This window comes from Lingula anatina, chromosome 2 (genome assembly GCF_051362555.1).
Source record: "Lingula anatina isolate TDL-2025a chromosome 2, LinAna3.0, whole genome shotgun sequence".
NCBI lineage: Eukaryota > Metazoa > Brachiopoda > Lingulata > Lingulida > Lingulidae > Lingula > Lingula anatina.
The window spans coordinates 13753927-13777879 of NC_141768.1; the positions used below are offsets into that span (position 1 = coordinate 13753927).

At 33.7% G+C, this 23953-nt stretch overlaps 2 protein-coding genes across 4 annotated transcripts; one reads left to right on the top strand and one right to left on the bottom strand.

The window, feature by feature from the left end:
* Window positions 1-96: 96 nt before the first annotated feature.
* Window positions 97-10695, bottom strand: LOC106155601 (CCR4-NOT transcription complex subunit 3). Its single transcript, XM_013530497.2, has 18 exons — window positions 10503-10695; window positions 8864-8931; window positions 8660-8734; window positions 7940-8029; window positions 7646-7774; window positions 7371-7469; window positions 6907-7020; window positions 6547-6652; window positions 5842-6020; window positions 5536-5630; window positions 5132-5247; window positions 4766-4876; window positions 4198-4508; window positions 2853-2949; window positions 2057-2369; window positions 1646-1778; window positions 1267-1392; window positions 97-901 (listed from the first exon to the last, which is right to left on the bottom strand). The coding sequence occupies exons 1-18, from the start codon at window positions 10525-10527 to the stop codon at window positions 803-805; spliced, it is 2286 nt and encodes a 761-aa protein (XP_013385951.1). The 5' UTR covers window positions 10528-10695; the 3' UTR covers window positions 97-802.
* A 185-nt stretch (window positions 10696-10880) lies between these two features.
* On the top strand, window positions 10881-23922 carry LOC106155593 (centrosomal protein of 131 kDa-like). 3 transcript variants are annotated; one of them, XM_087003530.1, is made up of 20 exons: window positions 10881-11035; window positions 11458-11620; window positions 12901-12970; window positions 13200-13293; window positions 13905-14010; window positions 14317-15120; window positions 15255-15329; window positions 17815-17970; window positions 18165-18381; window positions 18644-18843; window positions 19124-19306; window positions 19728-19853; window positions 20033-20139; window positions 20290-20386; window positions 20581-20798; window positions 21069-21294; window positions 21547-21770; window positions 22006-22090; window positions 22329-22633; window positions 22954-23922. In XM_087003530.1, the coding sequence occupies exons 2-20, from the start codon at window positions 11474-11476 to the stop codon at window positions 23087-23089; spliced, it is 3576 nt and encodes a 1191-aa protein (XP_086859656.1). In that variant the 5' UTR covers window positions 10881-11035; window positions 11458-11473; the 3' UTR covers window positions 23090-23922. The 3 variants fall into 3 exon arrangements, with proteins under 3 accessions (XP_086859656.1, XP_086859658.1, XP_086859657.1); XM_087003532.1 differs by having other exon boundaries at window positions 18647-18843; XM_087003531.1 differs by having other exon boundaries at window positions 10913-10987.
* The last annotated feature ends 31 nt before the right edge of the window (window positions 23923-23953 follow it).

Here is a 23953-nt window from a genome sequence, read left to right on the forward strand (position 1 = left end):
CTCTACTTGTAAGGAGTTTGCACAGAATTATTAGAAAATGAAAGCACAAAACTAAAGAGGAAAACTAAGTCAGGAAATATTTTTAAATACAACATATCACAAGAAATTGCTTTATTTTATTTCTTTTTTCAGCAAGTTTTTTCTTATTTATCTTCCTTAGCTTATCTCATGATCACCACATGTGATCCTCATATTTACAGCAAATATTTCCACCAAACGCGTGTGGTAACCCAGTACCCACAACGAGTGATGTTGAGGCATATATACACATGTAGTTCTGATGGCCTGTACAAAAATAAGGTCAAAGTGTACAAGTATACAGATGTACAATACTAAAAACCAAGAATTGATCAATTGCATCACTATGCTACGTCTCAATGATTTTTTCTCATCAATATGAAAATTCTTCAACTCCAAATACTGTGAATTATTATCCACAGGAGCAAAGACTTGCAGACAGCAATGGTTTCTCTTCTAGGAAAAAACCCACATGACAACGTAGAGCTGTTATTCCCATACTTCTCACAATGTCAATATTTATGTCAGAATTATTGGCTTTGTGGAAATTATGTATTCAATGCTTTCCTGTTATTTAAAAATGCATCCGTGTGTCAGGACACAAGTAAGATGCTGTGCTACAAAATTAACTGAGATTGACAAAACTGTAGTTATCCTATAACTGTGTTTTCTGAGTCCTTGTTCCCAACACACCATTGTCATAGGTGGACCTTGCTGTTATCAGTTTACACATTTTAGGACAACAGTAAAGGAGATATCATTATTATTATTAAGTTGGAGATCATCAGTTTAAATCCCTGTCTTCAAGGTACCGGTATTCAAACGTAAACCCTTCCTTCTTCCTTTGGCCCCATTTTTCATAATCAAAGTAAATGTATGTGCCCTGAAAGGAGAACAAAGCTTGTGAGTATGCATGTGGGAAGATATTTTTCAATTAAATCATTTAAGATTTTATTCAATGTTTATTTCACTACAATCTAATGTGAAAATTAAAGTTTGGTACCAATATGGTGGACCTAGACAAAATCCAGTATAGTTGTTGGTGTGAAAAACGGGGACCATTTACCGTGTCATTTGGAGAAAATGAAGGTTTAAAAATGCACCATTCTCTTGTTATTATTTCAATTAGTTCAGACAAATCCTTCATTACCACACAGAACCAAAAAAGAAAGGGGAAAAATCCTGTAATGGGTATGGATAATTAAATTTGGCAATGAAACTGAACAGATAATATAAAAATAATTGTACCTGCTCAAATTCATCAGTGATAGTTTTGGGTTCCTCGTGTCGCTGGAACCACATCATGTACTTTGTATGGAACCTCCAGGATTGCTTTTTCAATGCCTTGGCAGCTAAGTACTGTGCTTTGGTGCCCTGGCAAAAACAAACAAATCAAAGTAAAATTAATTAATTAACTTCAAACTAAAAATTGCGAGGGAAATTATTAAATCCACTTACATAAATAATAATGCCTTAGCTGAAGTTATGTTATTAGGCTATTCACGAAAAATCTTAGAATTAAATAATATGTTTACAAGCCTTTTTACAGATGTATTTTGGTAAATGTTAATCTGAATAAAAATAATAATGATAATAATGCAGTAAGTGAACATAAAACAGTCCTTACCTCCATGTAATAGAAGATGAAAAAGAGTGTCTCAGTGGAAAGCCTTTGGAAGAACTCCACGGTGTCTGAGTGTGGGGGTGGGGTCTGGGGGTAGTGTGTAGGGGTCGGACATGGGTTCCTTGGGAGATAATGCCTGGAAAACAGATATTTCATTAGATAAACAGGTACTCAACAAAACACCATTTTTATCTATATCACCAGCTTCTCAGTGAAATTCTTATACAACTTCAGAATCATTTTAATATATTATTATTTTAATATATTATTATTTACAGAAAGAGAACAAACAACAATCCTATCTTATACATCGTTTTTTTTTTTTTTGTTTTTTTTTTAATTTTTACATAGCATTTTTCACATTATCAGATGTCAGTAGCATCACTTTCAATCTAATATCATACTATGCATTACCTTTGTCTCTCAGAATCTGAGGGGTGTGGCAGGTGATGAAATCCAGCCTCTAGCATTGCGAGCTGATATAAATGTTCTTTTTGAAGGGGCTGAGGCCCTAAAGGCGCCACTCCTAATAATGGGTTCAGATGAATAGTTGTCGTTGAAGAAGGCTGTATCTGGGGTTGCTGCTGCGGTAGCTGTGTCTGTTGTTGTTGTTGCTGCTGCTGCTGTTGTTGTTGTTGTTGCTGCTGCTGATGCTGCAGTAGGGAATCTTGTGGTGATGGGGCTGTCGGGGCTGGTGGTGGCTGGTGTAAGCTACTGCTCTCTGTCACTGATACAGATCAGAGTACAATAAATATTTTCTGCAGTATGAAATGTTTACTCTTTGTTGGTGTAGAGTACAAGAATGAAACAAAGTGTTTCTTAAATCTTACAAATAATGCAAAAATGTAAAAATTTTATGAATGCCTTCAAACAATGGGCATCCAGGACAACTTTGCATTCAACCTTTGAATCTGCTGCAAAAAATGGGTAAAATTTCTATACTTCTTAACACCTCATCTGATAAAATAAAATAAAAATTCGGAATAAAAATGGTTCCATGAATTTAATCTTACATTATATTTATGTGGTGGTTTCATAACAAATCTACATTCAAGTCTCTTACAGTCACATACACTTCATTTCCCTCACAATTCCAAGATTCAGCACAAGAAGTTGCACTGAATGCCAATTTTTCTTCCAGTATCACTAATCATTCACCAAATACGCCCCCACACACACGCGCACACATCTGCATTCAGTTCCTGTTTACCTGAGCTAGGCTGTGATGTGACTGTCTGCGATACTGGTAATCCTGCACTGACCACTGCCTGCTGCGCCATGGATTTTAATGAGGACAAGGCATCATACTGAAATAAAGAATAAGCTTAATGAATATGAAACTATGTTAATAACAAAGTCCTTAAGATCAAAACAGGAACTAACTATCACTTTGCATCCAAGAAAAGAGAGCAAAATAATGATTACCAATGCTACCTGCCACATCGACCTTTTGGTCAGGATGCAAAGCAAACAATGAACATAAGAAAAGAAACCACCGGATAGATTGCACAGAAGGCAAATGCCATGGCCATATAGTTGCAATAACATACATCTAAGTTTTGGGCAGACCAGGTGCCAATTTAGGCATCTTTCATCATAGAATGCATATTTATAAAATTCAGTAATCTGTGCATCATGCTTGGATATAAGTGATATCAAGAATCTATGCTAGGAAAAATATCTGTCATGATGATGATATTTCCAACCTATTGTTATAGTTCCTACAACTAGCCTCATTAGGCTGAGGTGCATGAAAAACATGTACATACCAGAATTGTGGCAAACTGTTGCAGAGCTATTAAAATCACGCTTGAAGATAAACACATTATCATATCACAGACTAAATATGAAAGAAGCTTGGCTTGCTCTCTGCTTTTAACTTGGCAATCCCAATAATTATCAAATCACCCAAGGTTGTGTATAACATATTCATTATTATTATTATTATTTTTTTTTTTTGTGAATAATTTCAATGGGGATTTTTTGGGGTAAGGGTTAAAAGTTGCAGTTTGAGTTAAAATGCCATTGTTATGTCAGAACAACAAATTTACATATATCTCACTGTTTAATCCATTGTTTAATCCAATCACCTTCCACCCCAAACCCAAAAACACATACACAGACAATGATTTAATTTGTTTGTATATGTTTGAAAACAGTAGCTGACTGGGAGTTCATTTCCTGAACCAGGCAGAGAGTTCTGTGATACCATACCCTTCCCCCATTTAACCCTGTCCTAAAAGTTTTGTTGGTCCTACCAATAGAGCTATCAGGATGTTCTATGGTTCTTATAGTTGATTCACCACACACTACTAATACTTTTAACTTTTTTAAGGCCAAGAATAGTAGTGGTATAATTCTCCAAAACAAAATGATAAATCAGCCTGACTTCCAAAAAGAGAGAGGCATAAGTCAACCACAAAAACTCTAACAGGTACATTTAGTAAAAAAACGGCAGATCAGAGCATGCCTCTTAGGGCTCAATGGTTCTAATTACTAAACAGGAAAAAATACACTAGCACTAGTTCAACAAATTCACTTAATCTGTAGTGTACCTTAGGTAAAGCACCATTAGCACTCATTGGCCCATTCATCATCTCTGGCTTGATACTACTGCTATTGCTGGAGCCACTGCCTGGCAATGAGTTGGCTAAGTGGCCAGAGTTGAACAAATTCATAGATGCTGTGACAGGTGATGGGGCTGGAGGTATAAGAGGACTTTCCATAGAACTACTACTGAGTGAGACAGGCGGGTGAGAAGATGAAGCTGGCGCTATGCTATTCGGTAAGATGTTGTTCATGTTTGCTATGCTGGTGGCCACCTGCTGCTGTGGATGATCCATAGAGTTGCCATTAGGTTTCCCATCTGAAAGAATTACATGATCAAGAATAATGAGGCTCAAAAATGAGGAATAAGATATCTTATATTTAAATGGTGTATTGAAAGGGTAGCCTTTTCATTGTGATAAAATTTGGTTAAAAGGCTGAACAAAATGTTTTTAATCTTTCCAAAATTCTTTGGATTGTTCATTACACATACACATGGCATAAAATCTCCAAAATGTATCAAACATGCACATCATAAGACCAACTTTTATCTGTGCATTGCAATAAGGCTCTTACCAGGCAACTGATTCATCTGGTTGAAAATGTAACTGGACTGTCCATGTATCTGCAAATTCCCCTGTGTCATGTGAGGCATAGCACTGCTTGGTCTCTGTGGTAAGGGCATACCTGAAGTAAAATTGGTCAAAACATCTGTCATTAGTAAAATCCAAATAGAGAGAGTCTCTGGTAATAAGTTTCCGATTATTACTGTACAAGGAGGCAAAATATGTTCACAATGAAACAAAATAACCAGTGAAGGCTCAATTTACCATAAATAAATGCTAGGTATGAAATGACCCAAGCATCCAAAAATAAAGTTATATTGTGGTAAGGACAGGTATAATGTGTTTCAGTTTTTAACTTAACTATATAAACATCTACCTGGCATAGAGTTTTGTTGTGAATTTGCAGCTGCATTGAATAGTGGCCCAGAGTTGGGTGTGGACGAAACTGTATGATTCATGCTTGCACTTCCATGATGCACTCCTTCTGTGGGACTGGAATAGAAGCATGAAGGTGAAAAAACTGAAATATTTTTTCATATTGCACTTAAATTCAAAGTGCCTGAAAATTGGAAATGCTTTTTCAAAACTTTTTAATCTTTTGGGTTGTCATCACACTGAAATAAAGAATATAATAAATATATATAAACATATAAATAGAATATTAAAACAATTCAGATTGTTTAGTGTTATTTATTCATTTTTAAGCATAAAGCAGCTCCTAGATCAGATACTTATCTCATTAAGTAGAGCAACATCTTAATAATAAGTTAGACAACTTACCTTGTTGGAGGTTGCTTTGTGGGTGTGATCAATAACCTGTTATTTGGCGTTGTAGGAGGATTGCTATTTATTATTACCCGCTGGTTGCTCAAGTTCTGGAAGAAAATTTTATAGGAGGATTTAAGGCAAAATCAAATTTGTTATTTCTTCAAATATCAAGCTAACAACGTTTGTCTTTGTACCAGTAAAAAGAGTAATAAAAACACAATAATAATAATAATAATAATAAAAGTCAAATAAGAAAATTAAAAAAAAAAACAACAAATAATATAATGTAACTCCAATCCTTCATGTCGTTTCAGTTACCTCCTCTGTCTGTGATTTGTGCCTCTTTCTATCATCTTCTGCCTTGTCCACCTTGGAATGATTTGACAAGCTTGGACTAGGTGACGGAGAACTGGAGTTTGTAGATGTTGGGGTCCCTGCTGTGATGTTACTTAGGGCATCATCTTCACTTGGCGATGTTGCTAATACTTGCTGTCCAGCTGAAATTGAAAGTCAAAATATGTCAATATTATCGACTGCCTCACTCCCCCATACATGAAATTGAGGAATTTTAAATCAACTAAAGCTGTGCAAATTAAAAATAAGACAGCAAGACTGGCCTATATACAGACATTAAATAAGAAAATAAAAATTTCCATATTATTGAGGCTTTGCAAACTTTTTTTTTCACTTTTATTTCACATGGATTTTTTCATGAAATCTCTGCAATTTTCATTTTACATTTACTATTTCACATGGATTTTTTCATGAACTCTCTGCCATTTTCACTTTCCATTTACATAAGTTAATGTATGTACACACTAAACCGAAGATAAGCTAACTAGTACTTATCTACACTGAATTTTGAAATAGAAAACAATATTTTTTTCATCTGCTCACATTCTCTAAACTAATTTGCTGGTGTTGCTTTACACTCTGTTTTATAGGTAACTATCCCTATGAACTTATGAACATTCTACTATTTGACAAGATGAGATAAGCATTTATACTGTTCCTTCCACTCACCTAAGTCATCAAGATCTAGATCATCATAAATAAATTCATTTTCTTCAAAGTCTGGCTCTTGGTTAGTGTTTATATAATATTCCACATCTTCCCTTATAGCTTTTATCTGTAATTATTTGTAAAAATCAGAGTTACCAAATCATACAAGTAAAAGTAATGAAAATATAAAAATATAGCAAAAGGAATGCAATATTAAGTCATTTCAAATTACTGAATTAAATATTTTAAAAACACTTATTGCCATCTCCATATGTGTATTCTATTTATAATTCTAATAAACTAATAAATGTGTTTAAAAAAATTTATTGAATCACACCAGACAATGCAACATTTTTCCACCTTCACTCAACACACATATACCTGATCAAGTTCTAAGGCATCATTGTCCAACATCCTCATAATTGTCTCCAAGCTTTGCACATGTGATCTGTGTTTTTCTAACCACATTTTTAGTTCTTCTAATTTTTCCCCTCTCTGTAACAACATAAAGACTAAAGCATAATTTGAATTCATGGGTAAGTGCAAACACTTAAAAACATTACAGATTTACAGCTCTTTAACTTAAAGACTGTATTTACCCTATCCTTCTTCATGTAAAGGGACCATATACAACATTGCTGCATTCATTGTGTCTCACTTCATACTAATACACAATGTTTGAGTAAGGGCTAATGATTCTAAACTTTAAAAAGGATACAATATGCCTTCAGACAGACTTAAAAGAAAACATACTACCATAACAAGTCCCATGAATCTTTCCTTCAGAAGATTCAAGACACCACAATTAAATTCAGGAAATCATTCAAACTGGCCAGTATACTCACATCCCTGTCAATGCCTTTCTTCTTTTTTGAACCAGCTTGAATAGATTCTGTTTCACATTCAAACTGATCTATTTGAATATTTAAATTTTCTAGCGCCACCTGCAATGAGAGAAGAAAACAAATAATTCAAGTTTTGTCATCAGTATTCTAGACATGTTGATGTGCCAATCCTGTCCAAAACCATTACAATAACGGAATATGATTACTTGCAATCCTTATATGGGAAATTAAGCTCAATATCATAATAATAATAATAATAAATATTTTATAATGACCTGTATCCACTGCACCACCTCATCTTTTTCTTTCTGAGCAGGATCTAGTTTGGCAGCAGCACCAAGGCCTTCTTTTGAGTATGCTTTGGTTTTTGTTTCTCGTTCTACTACCTTAAACCTTTCCATTTGCTGAAAATACATTAACAGTCAATTGAAGTTGAAATATAATTGCTCAACTTCTATAAAAGAAAGATTGGGTACAAAGAAGATGAATAACATGAAAGAAGTACAATTGGAATGCATTATGTAAATAAAAAAAATATTTAGTACAACCAATAAAACATGAAAACTTACTGTTTCAATGAGCTTTCTGTTTTCTTGCAAAGACCTTTTGTCTTTGATGTCGTTTGATGCAAGCCATGTTTTGATTTGGTCTCGCAACCGCTGAAAGTAGAAGCAAATTGACCCTCACAAAAAACCCACTTTAACATAATAATTACAAGAAATCTGTTCATTGAACATGCAAGCATCAACCTTAAACTGTTCTTTTGACAATAATAAAATCATCCTTATTATATACTTTTGCAGATCTACTAACAGTTCTTATGTCATGCAAACACTATGCAAGCCAAGTACAAGCAGTTCCATTCTTAAAGTCAGGCAACCTTATTTAATATATTACGTACCATAATAAGCACAACTTATTCAAACCTTACAACAAAATAATGAAGACTTGAGTTATAAAAGGGACGTTATAAATAGGTATTTGCATATAATCAGACCAATTTTATCCAAAGCAAGGAAAAAGCCAATGATTATCTCATTCCCTATATCCACAATGATCTTTTTTTTTTTTTTTTTACATTTTTATACTAGTATACAGCCATTAAGGACTATCAAAATCAAAAAAATTTTAGGAAGATTTCCTAAATATATTGGGCATTTAACAATCACCTCTCCAATTAAGGACCATGTAAAACACTGTTACCCAACTTAATGCTGGCACACTAGAATCATCAATCTATGCAATTGAAAACTCTCAATATCAGCAGTTTGAACTAGCTTTGTTCTTACCTGTAATTTTTTGATCTCCTTCTTGAGATCTGCTTCATACTTTTCTTTTTGGTTTGTATTTGTTGCATTTTGAACCTGCATGGTGAAAATTATAATAATAAAATAGATGAATATATTTTACGAGCTTTAATGCTTAATATAGATTTTAAATCACAATTCATAACATTAAAGGAAATTCTCACAGACACCAACCCACATACCCACCTTTTGCCAAATATCTTCAAATGTTTCTACACCTTCTTGAACTTTTTTTAAGCACCTGTCAATCTCCGCTGAAATGGGGAAAAAATCAAGCTCACCATACCATTTCAATTAACTAAAAAGAAAACTTGCAGATTTTAAAACAGAAACCCAATGTAAGCGCTGCAAACCTTAATTACAAGGAGCGATCACTTGCTGTAGTTCCTATGAGAGCCTGACATGTTTTCTGTCACCTATACCAATAGCCCACTTATATAGCACATAACAATAAATACATTGATTAATCAGATTCTGGCAAGCTCTTAACCAGTCTTGAAAACAGCTTCGAGGAGGGATGATTACTTCCATCTGAATCAAATCTATTTTTATGTACGTACAAAAAGATCAAAAGATACACAAGTGTTTTATATTGCACTAATAAGGTGAATTTATACCAAACTTGATGTGTATCAAAGAACTTTCCATCTGTGATTACATGGGTTTAGCAGTTTTTAAGGTTTGACTCTTGGTTAAGTACAGTGAAGATATTACAGGATCATTTTTTTTTAATAACTTGAAAGATTGTAAGTTGGTAAACATTACTATTTTGGTTGAATTGATTAGACTTTAAAACTTAATATATTTCTCAAATATATAAAATTCTATATATATTTGAAAAAGTAGCATGAAGGACCTAGCTGAGCAACCCCCCCCCCAAAAAAAAATATATAAATAAATGAAGTAAAAAATATTTAAATAAAACTTATAATAACTATTAAATTCTAAAGTAAAATTTAAATTTACAAAATGTATGGATAATAAACTTATTTAACATAAATATCCAACACACAAAATGGTGTTACTATTTATAAAATTCACAGATGAATATCTTAGTGTTTAATAACAAAGGATTGGAAGTACTGATTTTAGCAAACCCATCTACATTCTTTACTTCAAAGTGTGTCCATTTCAAAATGAAAGAAAAAATTACAACAGTTCTCGATACATAAGAACAAACGTCTTCCTTATCAACAGTCTTAAAAATAGCCATATAAGGGCACTGTACAACAAACCAATAATAAAATGTAAAACACCCAATCCTCCTTGCTGCTTTAAATAATTACAAAATGTGCAGTAGCAACACTATTTTAAATTAAATGTGACTGTTTGCAAGTGATCAAATGTTTAGTTTCCCCAATAAGGACAAATTATGTAAAGAGAACATGGGAATCCCCTTTGCTATCTTTAGTACACAGCACAAGTAACAAATAACACACAGGTACTGCAAAGAGTAATCTGCATAAAAATGACCACTCATAAGGATATGTCTATTTACCAAATGTATAATATATTCACATTCATAAAAACTAGGTGAAATGATTCCACTCCATCATTCCTGGCAGGATGTCGCGATTTTTTCTGGACAAGTGTCAAACAGGACAGATGTCACTGCCATTGAAATTACCTTTGCCAAAATACTATTGTTTGGGTGTGTTTCTAGTAAACAACATCGAAACATTGTCAAATACGAATCGAACAAATAACAGGAGCAGCAAGGGTGCTGTTCGGAATACACACTCATCAGCAGTTCATAATCTCATGCACAAAAATGAAACCCACCAAAAAACTGGGTCACACCATATTAAGGAATCAAATTCCTCACCTTGTAACTTCCTCCTATCTGCCATTCCTACGAGTGCAAGGAGACACACGTCTGAACCATGCTATGAATGCACTTGGGAGGCTATAACTGTATACACAAGTTGTATACTCGTACGAAAATTTTCCAACTCTGTACTATCTTTGTTTCAAACAAGATGGCTGCCTTTTCTGAGACTGAATTGCGCATGTGCTAAGAGATCTGTTCTCCATACATCTTTCTAGGTCAAATTATCGTTAAAATAATTGAATTTCAGGAATAGTTTCAAGCGTTATCAATTATCAAAGCACAACCGTGTGTTTCTTATTTTTTAATGGAATAACTAGTCTAAGCTCTCCGAAAATAGTGAAATAGAAGTTCTAATGTATGGGAAAATTCAATGAAGTGCGGAATTATGGGATACTTGGTCTCAGTACGCAGGTCATAAACTTCAATGTTTGTCGTTCAAATCCTTCTACAGTATCTGTATTCCTGGATTTATTACCAAAGTAAGGAGTATCCACAGATTATAAGAGTCTTAAAATGTTATGAATAGGGTAAGTGTCTCAATTAGCATTAGAGATAATGTTGTAGTGAAATACTTAACCTGACAATCACCTGCTTTTTAAACAAATGCCTGGAAAGAGATGAGAACCTGAAACTTGCATTCTTGCTTTTTCAATATTTTGCATATTTTGCCCTCTTCATATCACTGACCTTGTCCAGAAAAGCTAAGACAACAAGGCAAATGCATTTGGTAGCCCCTTTGCTAAGAGTATTGCAAAATGAATAATTTGCTTTTATGAAGGCTATTTTAGAATTTCAAACGTTGTCAAAGTCAAAATGGAATGAACTAATTTTTTTCAAAATTCCATAATATCTTGATTTAATCATCCCATTTGTGGCATATTCCATTGATATTCCTTACCATTTCACCCATAACAATGATATCTTACCCCAGCTTCTTGATTTTCCTCAGGATGTGACCTTTTGCTATGACATCTAAAAAGTATTCAGATGATCTTGATCTGAGCTTGACTGGGTCTCAGATTTCTGCCCTCTCCTCTAGCCGAAGACCATCATCTGCTTTGGGTGGAAAAAGACCCTGCTCAGCTTCTGGTGCAAGGGAGAAAACCTCAGCAGTAAGTGTATTTATTACATTTTTTTGTAAAAGTATAGAGATGCTTTTTTTTTTTACTCAGAAATATATCTAATATTAAATCAGTCTGCGACGTTAAGCACTAGCCCGAGGCAATTGCCCACCTAAAGTGGCACCGGGCTAGTAAAAAAGTTGAAATTTTATAAAACACTAGCCCGAACGGGCTAGTTGTAATTTTGAACCTATTTAACACTTAGTAAGATTTCAAAAATATAAGTCGCCAGTCTGTAGTTATTTGTAGCAGCAGTCTGTCTGATCAGCGTGTTGGCATCTTTTTATTTGACTAGTTTGTTGTCATGACTACAAATTGCTGTCAATCAAGAAACTGGATCAGTCCAGAATTCCTTGGTACTAGCAACAGGTTCTTTGTCAAAACAACACTGTCTCCGTAAGTGTAATGTATGCGTTATCTCATAGAACATTTGGGTTAGGACCACCTAGCAGACTGAGGGGTGGAGTATTCTATTTCCTTTTTTGTTTATATTTTTTATTTATAATTTTAATATCCATAAGTAAATACATTTTCCTTTGCTTATTGCCTTTTAAAAACAATAAGACCCTGGCAGTTACATAAATACCCTATGAGCTATTCTATGTGGGATAGTTCAGTTTATGCCATGGCTACCCCTCCATGCTTTGTCCTGGTAATGAATTGAAAAGTTGTTTTTACAAATATATAACCAAAAGAATTGTAACCCAAAAAATTATAAGACGGTTTGTTTAATGACCCTTACATCACCTATGTATTTTAAATTAGAAGTGGCATTATACCGATGTAATTTGGAAATAAATTGTCAGAAAAGAGCCATTGTCAATAAAAAGAAAAGTCCTGAATAAACAAAAAAGTTTCTTATAAAAAATGGAAAAAAGGTATTATAAAAATATGAAAAGTAAGGGTAACTATATTCAGCATTACAAATAAAAAAAAATTTTTTTCAATATTAAAAGAATTAAATATATTTTTACTTAATTTTACCACCCCATCAACTGGAAATTAACCTGATTGACTTTGTTATTCACTTGCTCTACTTCTATAATAAGGTTTATAAGAAAGTATAGTATAGTACCACAACTCTTAACAATATCTGCTTAAACTTTTTAAATGAATTATTGAAATTGGGCTAGTGTTTTTTGGTTCGACTAGTAAAGTTTGAGAGTCTGCTAGCCCAAAGGGCTAGTAGTCTAAAAAGTTTTTGGCACAGACTGTTATTTGCAAGATTATCAGAAATGTGTGGAAATTACACATACTTTTACCATTGTCAGAGTTTAGCTAATGGATTGGGCAGCAGTGGAAGCAGTTTGTCTGGAGGGGCCAAGAAGAAACATGCAAGAGGTAAAGCCAGGAATTATTATTATTATTATTATTGTTTCTTAGAAATATTAATATTAATGTTAATTATGCAATATGATCTGTTATCTTTGAAAGCGATAATTTAAGTCATTGAATATTTGGAACATTATCAGCATTTTTTTTATTCATATTTATATACCTGGTTAACAGATAGCTGAACAAGCAGATTTAAATTGTTGTGTTAAAAGACCGCTGTATTCATATTTTCCAGGTAGCAGCTTTAATGCACCTTTAAGTCAAAGAAGTGATGATAAGTCTAGTACAGAAAAAACACCGAGGAAGCTAAAGCCTAGACTTTCATCAGGGTAGGTAATTTTTAGTTATTGCCACATTATTTTCTGTTTAGCAAAGAATCAGTTATTCCAAACAACCACAAATGCTTAAAATTTATAATGGTTAATAAGGCAAATATAAATAAAATTGCTCACAGAGCAAAGACTTCGAAGTATAGGATGAAATACCAGATATTACAATGTAAAAAAGAAATAAGAATCCCCCTCCCCTCCAGGGACAGCCCAACTACAGATACAGAACTACAAAATCCAAAGTGCCCATAAGGATCCCTAATTATAATTCTATCAGTACTGGAATTTCCTCACTCTAATGGTATAGGAGGAGATAGCGGATATTACAGTGTAAAAAGAATTAAGAATCAACAGACCCCTTGTTGCATTAAAAATCAAATCAGTTTATTCTGGGTTTGTCATCTATCAACAGAAAGTTTTGAGATGAAAATCTGTAAAATTGTGGCCTCTATTGCCGTACAGAAATTAACCACAAACTCATAAAAGCACAAACGACCAAAGCAGTAGACTTGCAAAAAATTTTCGCAAGTAAAAATGTGAATGCTTAAGAAGCAACCTGCCATAGCATGAGTTGAGTTGTTTCCATTTATATTGGATCTCTTTTGTTTCAGAGATGAGTTCTTAGCTCTCTTTGAGAATGCCCAACCCAAGATAAAACAGGCCAGCAGCAAGGCAGTGAAACCTACAGGGGCCATAAAAGCAGTGCACAATGATTTGGTGAGTAGGTGAAATGCCTCTTGTAAATGTTAATGTTTGTTTTGTTTTGCTCTTTGGATTTTGCAGGAGGCAGTAACCGAAATATTTTATCATTGATAAATGTGTTCAGTGAAATATAAAATGTTAAAAGCTAAGCCCTAAGCCCTACTCAATAGTTCATAGAAGTTTACAGTGGGGGGAGGGGGGGGGATATCCAAAAGCCACTTATTATCTTGTTATTCAATGCAAGATCTACAACTTGGTAATTTTTATGATGGTTGAATAGGAGTTATTTCAATTTTCCTAATAATTTGTTTGATTTTCCAGCTCCCCAAAAACAGCCCATTACCTGTCAGTGCTAGAAGTACAAGTACAGTGAATTCACAGTTAACTGACAGATCTGAGACCAACAGTAGACGTCCACACAGTATATTCCATCCTGTCAGTGCCCGGAGCTCAATGACAGTAGACAGTGATGCAGTTCCAGAAGTCACCCATAGGACGGACCACACTGCAGATGAATGGTTTAGACGATCAGGAGGGTCAGTGGTGACCAGGCAGTCTGTTGAATCAACAAGGAAGCCTCAGGCTTTGGAACTTGAATCTGTGGTCACTGCAGATGAAGTGGATGAACAGACAGCTGACTCTGCAAGGCTGAATAGTCAGAGACCAAAATCCCCACCGAAATCTCTTAATCTGAATGCCAATAGCATTGCAAATAATATGAAATCTCCTCCCATGACCTCAGTGGCAAAGACTTCATTTAGTGATATGGAGAACTCCTTTCAGAACATAAAACACAAAACTCCGGTGAATCAAGTGAAAAGGAGTCCCAGTACTCCTGTTGGAAGGAACATTGCTGAGGATTATATTAAGACTGTTAATATGTCTGCAACAAAGATTCAGAGATGGTACAGACGTCAGTGCTCAAGGAGGAAAAGAGGAAGTTCTGTGGAAGTCAGCAGAGCTGGGGAGGCAGCAATGAAAAGACTATTGCAGCAGAAAAAACAGCAGAGAGAAGAGCAAAAGGACAGAGAACAAAAAGAACTTGCAGCAAAGGAAAGAGCTGAAGAAGAACAAAAGAAAAGGAGAGAAGAACGGGCACGCCAAGCAAGACAACAGGCTATACAGGTACAGGAATTAATTTTTTTATTTTTTATTTTTTGCTGTTTTGGAAACTGTATCTCCTCCTGATACTGATTGCATTGACATTTAAAATATTGTAATGTTTCTAGTTTTAAATACATGTGCCTGTCTATTTTTAGGAACTCCAAAAAAAGAGAGAGGAAAAAAGATTAGAAAACAAACAGATTGCGGAAGAAGAACTAGCAAATTTAGAGGTGATTGTCATTATTCATTGTCATCACTTTGAAATATGTAGCATACTAGTGTGTGATTCAAGCAAAGGGCCTTATATATACAGCATATACATGTATGTATCTAGTAATATATATATATATATATATATATATATATATATATATATATATATATATATATATATATATATATATATATATATATATGGAAAAACTTTAATAAGGTGAAATATTGTTTTATTAATTTTATTTTATTTTTATTTTTTATGTACAGACACAGATGTGTCTGTACATATTGCCATCACCTGCGTCTGTCGTCGCCGTCGCCGATCATGTCGCCGTCGCCGTGCACTGTCAGCGTTAACACCATAAGTGGAAGACAGTTTTACTTTTGGGTTTTATATTAACAGAGCTGACTAATATTCATAAAACGCAGGTCAAGTTCGAAAATCAGCATGATCGGGCCATTATTGAAGAATTTATGCTGTTTTTTCACTTTTTAGCATATATGCAACACTGTTAACACATTTCAAGGAAAACCGATAGGCCTGTTGTCATGAAACTCACAGGAATAATCAATCTTACTAAAACACAGATCAAGTTCGAAAATCGGCATGATCGGGCCACTATTTTAGTAGTTATGCTGTTTTTTCACTTTTCAGCATATATGCAACACTGTTAACACATTTCAAGGAAAACCGATAGACCTGTTATCATGAAACTCACAGGAGTAATCAGTCTTACTAAGATGCAGGTCAAGTTCGAAAATCAGCATAATCGGGCCATTATTTTATAAGTTATGCTGTTTTTTCACATTTCCTCAGATTCAATTCTTAGGCATGTTAACAGTCTCATTATTTAACTAATTAGATTCGTGTTTGTTTGACATTTCCTGCATCTTTACAACATTGTTAGTTGATTATGTAAAAATGATGGTAAACTTGTCATCATGTATTGTAAAATAGAGTTTCAAAAATGGAAAAAAAACTCATATCATTGCAGTTTGTCAGATTCATTCATTCACTATGTTCAGAAACTCAGAATGGAGGAAATTGGACATTAAACACTGTTCTATTGATATTTTTCCCATCTCATCAATTTTCTAAGTTGATCATATAAAAATGGCAGTAAATTGTTAATTTTGTTATATGTTAAAAAATTGTTAAAAATGAAAAAAACACATTTCAGGACAGTGCTGTCTTGTCTACATTTTGGCATTTTGAAGGTATGACTTTGAAGTTCCTTGGGCCTAAAGACCTTTGCTAGGCACATTTTCTGAATATCCATGATACTAATATTTTATTATTAAAAATTGATGGTTATTATCCTGTTAAACATTATGTAATATTGCATCAAAATTTGAAGAAACCCCTATTTTTGGCACTGCTCCCATGATGACCATTTAAGGAAAACCTGTCATTACTGTTCTCAAACTTACAGGATAGAAACATGGGACATGAATAAAGCTTCAGTGGACAATGCAGTCTGTTTGGTAAATTTTTCTGGCTTTTAAACTGTTTTTTTTTTTTTTTTTTTTTTTTTTTTTTTGTGAAAATTTAATTTTTATCTATTGGCATTTTCAAGGTGTGACTTAAGAACCTCCACGAGCTTGAAGACCCATGCTAATCACATTTTCTGAAAATCCATGATACAGATCTTTAATATTAAAAACTGAGGGTCATTCTGCTGTTAAGCATTATGTAATATTGCATTAAAATAGAAGAAAACACAATTTTGGGTGCTGCTGCCATGATGACCATTATGGGAAAACCATGTTACTTATGATTGTCAAACTTTCAAAAAAGAAACTAAAGACTAAAATGCAGCCTGAGTTGGAAAAGCAGTCTAATTGGCTTCTTTTTCTGGAAGTTATACATTTTAGTAAAATATTCACTTTTATCATGTTGGCATATTTATTGTGGGACTCGAAGCTCCCATGGCCATAAAGCCAAATGGTAATCAAATTTTTTACATGCCCATGCTATTTATAGTCAATAATCAAAAATTGGTGATAATTATTCTGTAATTTATTATGTAATGTTACATCAAAATTGACAAAAATCTTTTTGCACTGCTACTACAAACATTATGAAAAGAGACTGTATTACTTATTATTATTTTCAACTTACAAGTATGATTTGTAGGATTGGCATGCAGTTCAAATAAGAAAGCCACCTCAAATGGGTTATCATTAATTATTGAATTTAAGCAGTTTTATGTGAAATTTTCATTTTTCTCATTCTGGCATTTTCAAAGTGTGAACTTAAACTTCCATGGGCCTGAAGCCTTACGCTTGTTACACATTTCACTTACATTGGTATTACCTGTTGAGCATAATTAAAATTTGATGTTGAATTTGCAGTTAAGCATAATGTACTTTTGCATCAGAATTGACAGTAGCCTATTTTGTGTATTGTTATTGTCTGCTTTTTGTCTGTACATTTGACAGCTTTGCTGCCTTGTTGCTTTTTGCTATTGTTGAAGACTTATTCTATACATGTTTCAGGCCAGTGGAAAGGTTGGCAAGAATTCAAGATCAAATGTTAAAAAGAGACCAGCCAGATCAAAGAAATTGGACAATAAGACAGCAGAAGACAGTGACTCTGATCCACCACTTAAAACACCAGAAAGTTTCAATAGAAAAGTTGAGGAAATATTCCAGGTAAGGTGATGCACTTGGCAAAGGAAACCATTTGTACCTTTTCCACATTGACATCTACACCACATATCTTCTTTGGTATGAATTTTGAAACAATCAGCATTGCTGGTTGAATATTAAGTATATTTACAGGTACTTGTCAGAAGTCCAAATATGATTTTGGATATGATATGAGAAATCCAATTCCCCTTTTTCAGGATAATGGGCCTCTGAACAATGAAGTAGAATCACAACCTACTGATAGAACTGAAGTCACCAGAGAGGAGGCTGAGGGTGGAGAGGTACAAGGGGCTACAGCAAGGACAGTTAGTCAGGCAGCAACTAAGACAACTCTTGATGATCTCTTAGAAACTCTGAAAGAATTAGAAGCTGAAGATAAATTCCCATCACCAAAGAATGAAAAGAAGGCCTGGGGTGTGTTAATATGTGTGGAATATATAAGATTCAGAGCAGAAGTTTTAATGTGTATATAAATTTCAGCTCATTCATGAAGACAGTTTAAATTGGCATGACCACAGGGCGAAGAACTTGAACAAGAATATCATTTAAACACAATATCCATTTTGCATTGATATATCGAGAGTTTTTATTACAAGTCAAGTAACATATGATACCATGGTGCTAAGATTTCAGGTCTTCTTTATGATTAATTCTCATTCTTCTATTTGATTTCCAGCAGAAAGCAATGAAAAACACTCAGGAGGTAGTGAAGATGAAAGCTACTTGACCTCTGATAAGTTGGAAAAGCTGAATGCCAGGGACAATGTGAAGAAAAGTGGAACTATGACAGAAGACAAATTGAGAAGTATACTCTCTTTCCTAGATGATGTTGATACTGCAGAGAGGTTGTCTGAAATTGACCACATAAATCAAGAGGTAATAAAAAACCCTGAGCATATTGAAAAGCTGGAATGTTTTATTCACTTCTGGAATGCATTTGAATTATTTGCCAAGGTTTTGCTTAGAAAATGAGATTATGACAAATTGATATTGCTTATAGACATTGACCTGAAATGCAAATGTGAAGTGCCATATTAATATAAGTTACTTGCATTGTTAAAAAAGTTAAGAAATAAAATATGCCATTATTTGTAAAATACTTACCTTTAGAGACTTCAAATTCCTTATTTATTGCTCTCTTTGCATTATTTTCTAGGATGTTAACCGCCACACAGCGGAGGTGTTTGAGTTGCCACCAATGCTGGTGCCCTCAGCAGATGAGATAGTACAGATGGAACATGCGTCTGCCGCAGCTGCTGAGGTCACCAACACAGTGTTAGCACAGAAGCTTGAACTAGAGGAGAAGAAACGTACAGTGGCTATGCTGCAAAAGGCATTGGTATGATTTCTTTGTTGCTGTGCCACTACTGGATACTGTTTTTATAAAAAGTTAACTTTGCCTCCCCATAATTTTAATTTTATTTTATTTTATTTTATTTTATTTTATTTTATTTTATTTTATTTTATTTTATTTTATTTTATTTTATTTTATTTTATTTTATTAAAAAAAAATTTTTTTTAACTTGACTGATGCTATAGTTGAATTTAACACACCGTAATAGAGAGTTTATTTGCCCTGAAAAACTAATATATTGAAATTTTAATTTTTGACCAGTTAACTGGTTTGAAAAAAAAAAATTAATGTGGAAAAAGAAGTGTATTGTTAAACTAAGCAAATGTAATGTTTGATATTTATCTTAAGTGTTTTGTAGAATAAGTTAGGGATTTGTAATACTGGTCTTTTTTTTTTTCTTGTTCAGAATCAGCAGCGTGAGCTGACTGTTAGACATGCGAAAGAGACAGAAAAAGAAATGAAAAAGAGATTATTTGTACAGAAGGAAGAATATGAAGAGGCCATTAAGAGACATTTATCATTTATTGATCAGGTAAGCCCCTTTTAATACCATCATTTCCAAGGGGTTGAAGTTCATAAGTCAGATATTTAATATCTGTTTTGATTGGGTGCGTCATTTATTTATTTTTTGTTTAAATTTAAAGTTTAGTATTCATATAGGTCATTTAAAAGGAATAAAAAAATTGTATTTAATATTTTATATTGATTCAGCTAATTGATGACAAGAAGGTTCTTGGAGAGAGATGTGAGCAGCTTGATAAAGATGTGAAGACTATGGTGAAGAAATACACTGACAAAATAAAGAGCCTTGAAGAAAAGTAAGCATTATTACTGGAAGTGTTTTTATCCTTTGTATAAGTATTTGTATGGAGATTTCAGGAATTTTTCATTATGACCACCATGAATTAGGGTATGAAATGTATAGTTCCTTGAAAAAGAATAAATTAAACATTAAAACTATCTTTCAGTCATCAGATTGAGATGGACAAAGTGAAAGAGATGACATCAGCAGCTGAAAAAATTAGGAGGGAAAAGTGGATTGATGAGAAGACCAAGAAAATTAAGGTATTCATTAACATAAGAATTTTTCCTCATTCCTAAAAATATTACCTTCCTTGTAACATAAATGTGAATATTTTCCCACAGTCTACCTGAAGAGAAGAAATGCTGTTCACTTGTGAATGAATAGGGTACATGAAGGGCTTGTTGGGGCAGTGGCATGATTAAGTTGTTTTCAAAATGTGTGTGTGTTCTTTCAGGAAATGACGGTCAAAGGTTTGGAACCTGAAATCCAGAGGTTGATAGCAAAACACAAGCAGGAAATGAAGAAGCTGAAGCAGATTCATGAAGCAGAGTTGTTGAATGCAGATGAGAGAGCTGGAGGACGTTATGTTAGGATGAATGAGGAACTCCGTGAGCAACTGGAAAGGGAGAAAGACATGGCTTGTCAGAGAGAAAGAGAGTTGGCAAGAGACAGGTAACTGAACAATAAAAGAATTTGCTTGAATGTACATTTGGCTTTGTATGATATGGTAGCAAAATAAAGCTCTACAGCTTTTTAGCAATAGTTCAGATATGAACTTCAATATTAGAATTCTCAGTGCAATTCACTATTTTTCACAACTTTAGAATTTAAATAGACCTTAAGAAATCGACCTGACAAAGTAAGACCAGGTTGCAAAGACAGAATCACTGGTATTGCAACTTAGTATCTCATAAATTGAAAACAAATGTAATCATGTTTAAGATATGAAAAGCAGCTACAGCAAGAAGAAGAGGCATACCAACAACAGAGGCGTAGACTCTATCAAGAAATTGCTGAAGAAAAAGAACGTATTGCACAGCAAGCTGCTCGTCAGCGTACTGAGATGGATAAGCTTCAGCGCCAGCTTGAAGAGAGCCATCAGAATGCAGTGGAAGCCATGAGATCTGAGTATGACACAGCTAGGGAAGAGCAGGAACGCAGGCATGAAGTAAGTATTGAGAACAGTGTGATATTTCATTTTATATTTGTGTTATTCTGTAGAATTTTTTTTAACTAGGGGGAGGGTGTTACTAAAATTAATGTTCTGAATCATTATGAAGTAATGGAGATATAGCACTGAATATAAAAGTATTTGTTGCTGTTTGTTAATTTTCTGATATTTTGTTTTATTTAATACAAATCTCTATATGTATACCAATAATTCAATACAACCCCTTTATTTTGAACCTTTTGAAAATAGGCAGAAATTAGGGACATGAAAGAGAAAGTAAAATTAGAAAAAGATGCATGGGAAGAAAACTACAAGAAAAAGCAAGAGACTTGGCTGATTCAAAAAGAAAGAGAATTAAAGGAGCAAGTAAGACGAGAAAGGGACAAAGAGATTGAACTGGTCATACAAAGGCTAGAAGAAGATGCATCTTCATCAAGGGAAGAATGTGAGAGAGCAGCTGAAAATAGGATAAAGTAAGAATATTTTTTTACCAAAATTGTCATAGACTAATTGATTGAATGTTTCCAATATATAAAAATGTTTGATTTGCGAAATCAGGATTTTGTAATGGATGTAGGATGTTTTAAAACAGAATATGAAGTACAGATCCTATCTTGCCACCATTATCCATTGAATAAGATTAAATTAGCACCTTGATCCAAGTTAGAATGTAAAATGTAAACAAGTTCTATTGATATCAAATATCAGGAGAATCCGAGACAAGTACGAAGGAGAAATCCAAGAATTGGATAGATCGGAAAGACAAGCCATGGAGAAATACAACGAAATGAAGGTTTGGAAGCTTTTTTAAAGAGTGTTTAAGATTGGTTTCTGTGAAGGGCTAGTATATGGTTTCTTTGTTGATGTTACCAGTGAAATATGTTTGGGCTGAAAAAGGACAGAATTGAAGACTGTGCAGAGTATTGGTATTGGAAACTTTTTTTCTCTGAAAAATGGATTACAATTTTACAATTGGTTGTTTTTTCCCTCTTTGATGTGTATTGTTCATACTTCCCTTTTGTTGTTCCCAGGCAAGGCTCACAGAATATGAAGGTGAAAATGAAAGATTTAAAGTTCAGCTGAGACAAAAAGACCGTGAAATAGCTGATGCCAAAAAGCTGTATGAGAAGTTAAGCAGTGAGAGAGGACAAGTGACTGATATTGTCAGGCAGGAATTTGCTGACAGAATTGTTGCTACGGAAGAAGAGTGCAAACGTTTGAAACAGGAAATGGCAGAAATGAAATCTCGTCACAGGATTGAACTTGAGAAATCCAAAGAGGAGATTGAACAGATCCACAAAGCCAAAGATGAAGAAATGGAAGAAGTTCATAAAAGGTATATTGTGAAGCATTATTTGATATATTAGTGGTTTAAAACATTTTATGATTTCAGCCGTTTTTCAGGGATAAAAACTGAAAGTGACACCATTTGTCATTAGCCTACAATTTAATCATTAGTTTTTATTAGAAACATAAACTTGCAAGATTTAAATTGAACTAGCTCATAGTTAATAAACATTTTAAATTTGTGACATATTATATATATGTGCATACTAAACTTGATAATCATAGAATTGATATAATTTTTTTTAACTGATAAACTTTAACAAATCATAATGGCAAAGGTATTCATTTAAATATGTTCTGTAATTATAGAGTAAAACAAGCCATAGCAAAGAAGGAAGAAACAGTAAATCAGCTAAGACAGCAGTACCAAGCAGCAGTGAAGAGAGCAGACCACCTGGAGGGGCTTTTGGAACAGCAGAGGAAACAATTATTAGGGAAGAAATAACATGACTGACTGATTTTTGTCAGCCATATCGATTTTTTAGTTTGCAAATTGCAAATATGATAATCTTTGCTAAGTGTTACAATGAGTTCAGTTTATCCAACTTTGCAAAAGCTTAACTAGTCACTCATTTTGTTTTGCATGTTAAGCCTATTTTATGCATTAGCATGTTGACTGTGATATCATTTTCATTGCACAATGTACATAGTATAGTGTGGATTTAAATGGTAAGATTTTTTTGTTTTTAGAAATAAGGTTTCTAACTCTACATATTAGATTTTTGTAATCAATGTACAATCTTACTGTACAGAACTTCTGTACGCTTGAATTATATATTTGTATAGTGGCACCTTGAAGCTAGAACATTGCTTTATGTCATACGGGTTAGTAGTGTGCAGCAATTATAGAGATTATTTTAGCCACTTCAATTTGTATTTGTAACATGATATAATCAGTGATGGCTGTAATCATCAAAAGAAATAAAAATTGTTTTAGTTACTCTAGGCTGTCAACTACAAGGCTTAGAATGTTGGGACCATAGACTTTAGGACCCAGGAAACATTTGCAACAAAGCTCAAGTGATTTACTGTTTAAAACAAGAATAAAGATCACCATGTAAGCATTTTTATTTTGCCTTTTGATGTGGTGAATTTTCAATGGCATATTTCTCAATAGTAAGTGCTTATCTTAGATATAACAAATATGTTGTTAATCTCCTTTCCCTAAAGTTTTTTTTTCTGCATTTCCCACTTTGTTGGCATCTCTGTTACTGTACCCATTTGTTTTGTGTAATCCTTTGGCTTATTTTAAATAAATGGTCACATTTATACAATTGATTTTTCCTTTTGTGTCACTGTGATTTATTTA

Coding starts and splice junctions, on each gene's coding strand:
- LOC106155593 (XM_087003530.1), top strand. CDS start 11,474: ATGACATCTAAAAAGTATTCAGATGATCTTGATCTGAGCTTGACTGGG. Junction 19,854..20,032: donor ATTTATCATTTATTGATCAG/GTAAGCCCCTTT, acceptor ATATTGATTCAG/CTAATTGATGACAAGAAGGT. Junction 20,387..20,580: donor AGAAGACCAAGAAAATTAAG/GTATTCATTAAC, acceptor GTGTTCTTTCAG/GAAATGACGGTCAAAGGTTT.
- LOC106155601 (XM_013530497.2), bottom strand. CDS start 10,527: ATGGCAGATAGGAGGAAGTTACAAG. Junction 6,653..6,906: donor ATGCCTTAGAACTTGATCAG/GTATATGTGTGT, acceptor AAATAATTACAG/ATAAAAGCTATAAGGGAAGA. Junction 2,950..4,197: donor CTAATGGTGCTTTACCTAAG/GTACACTACAGA, acceptor TCTTTATTTCAG/TATGATGCCTTGTCCTCATT.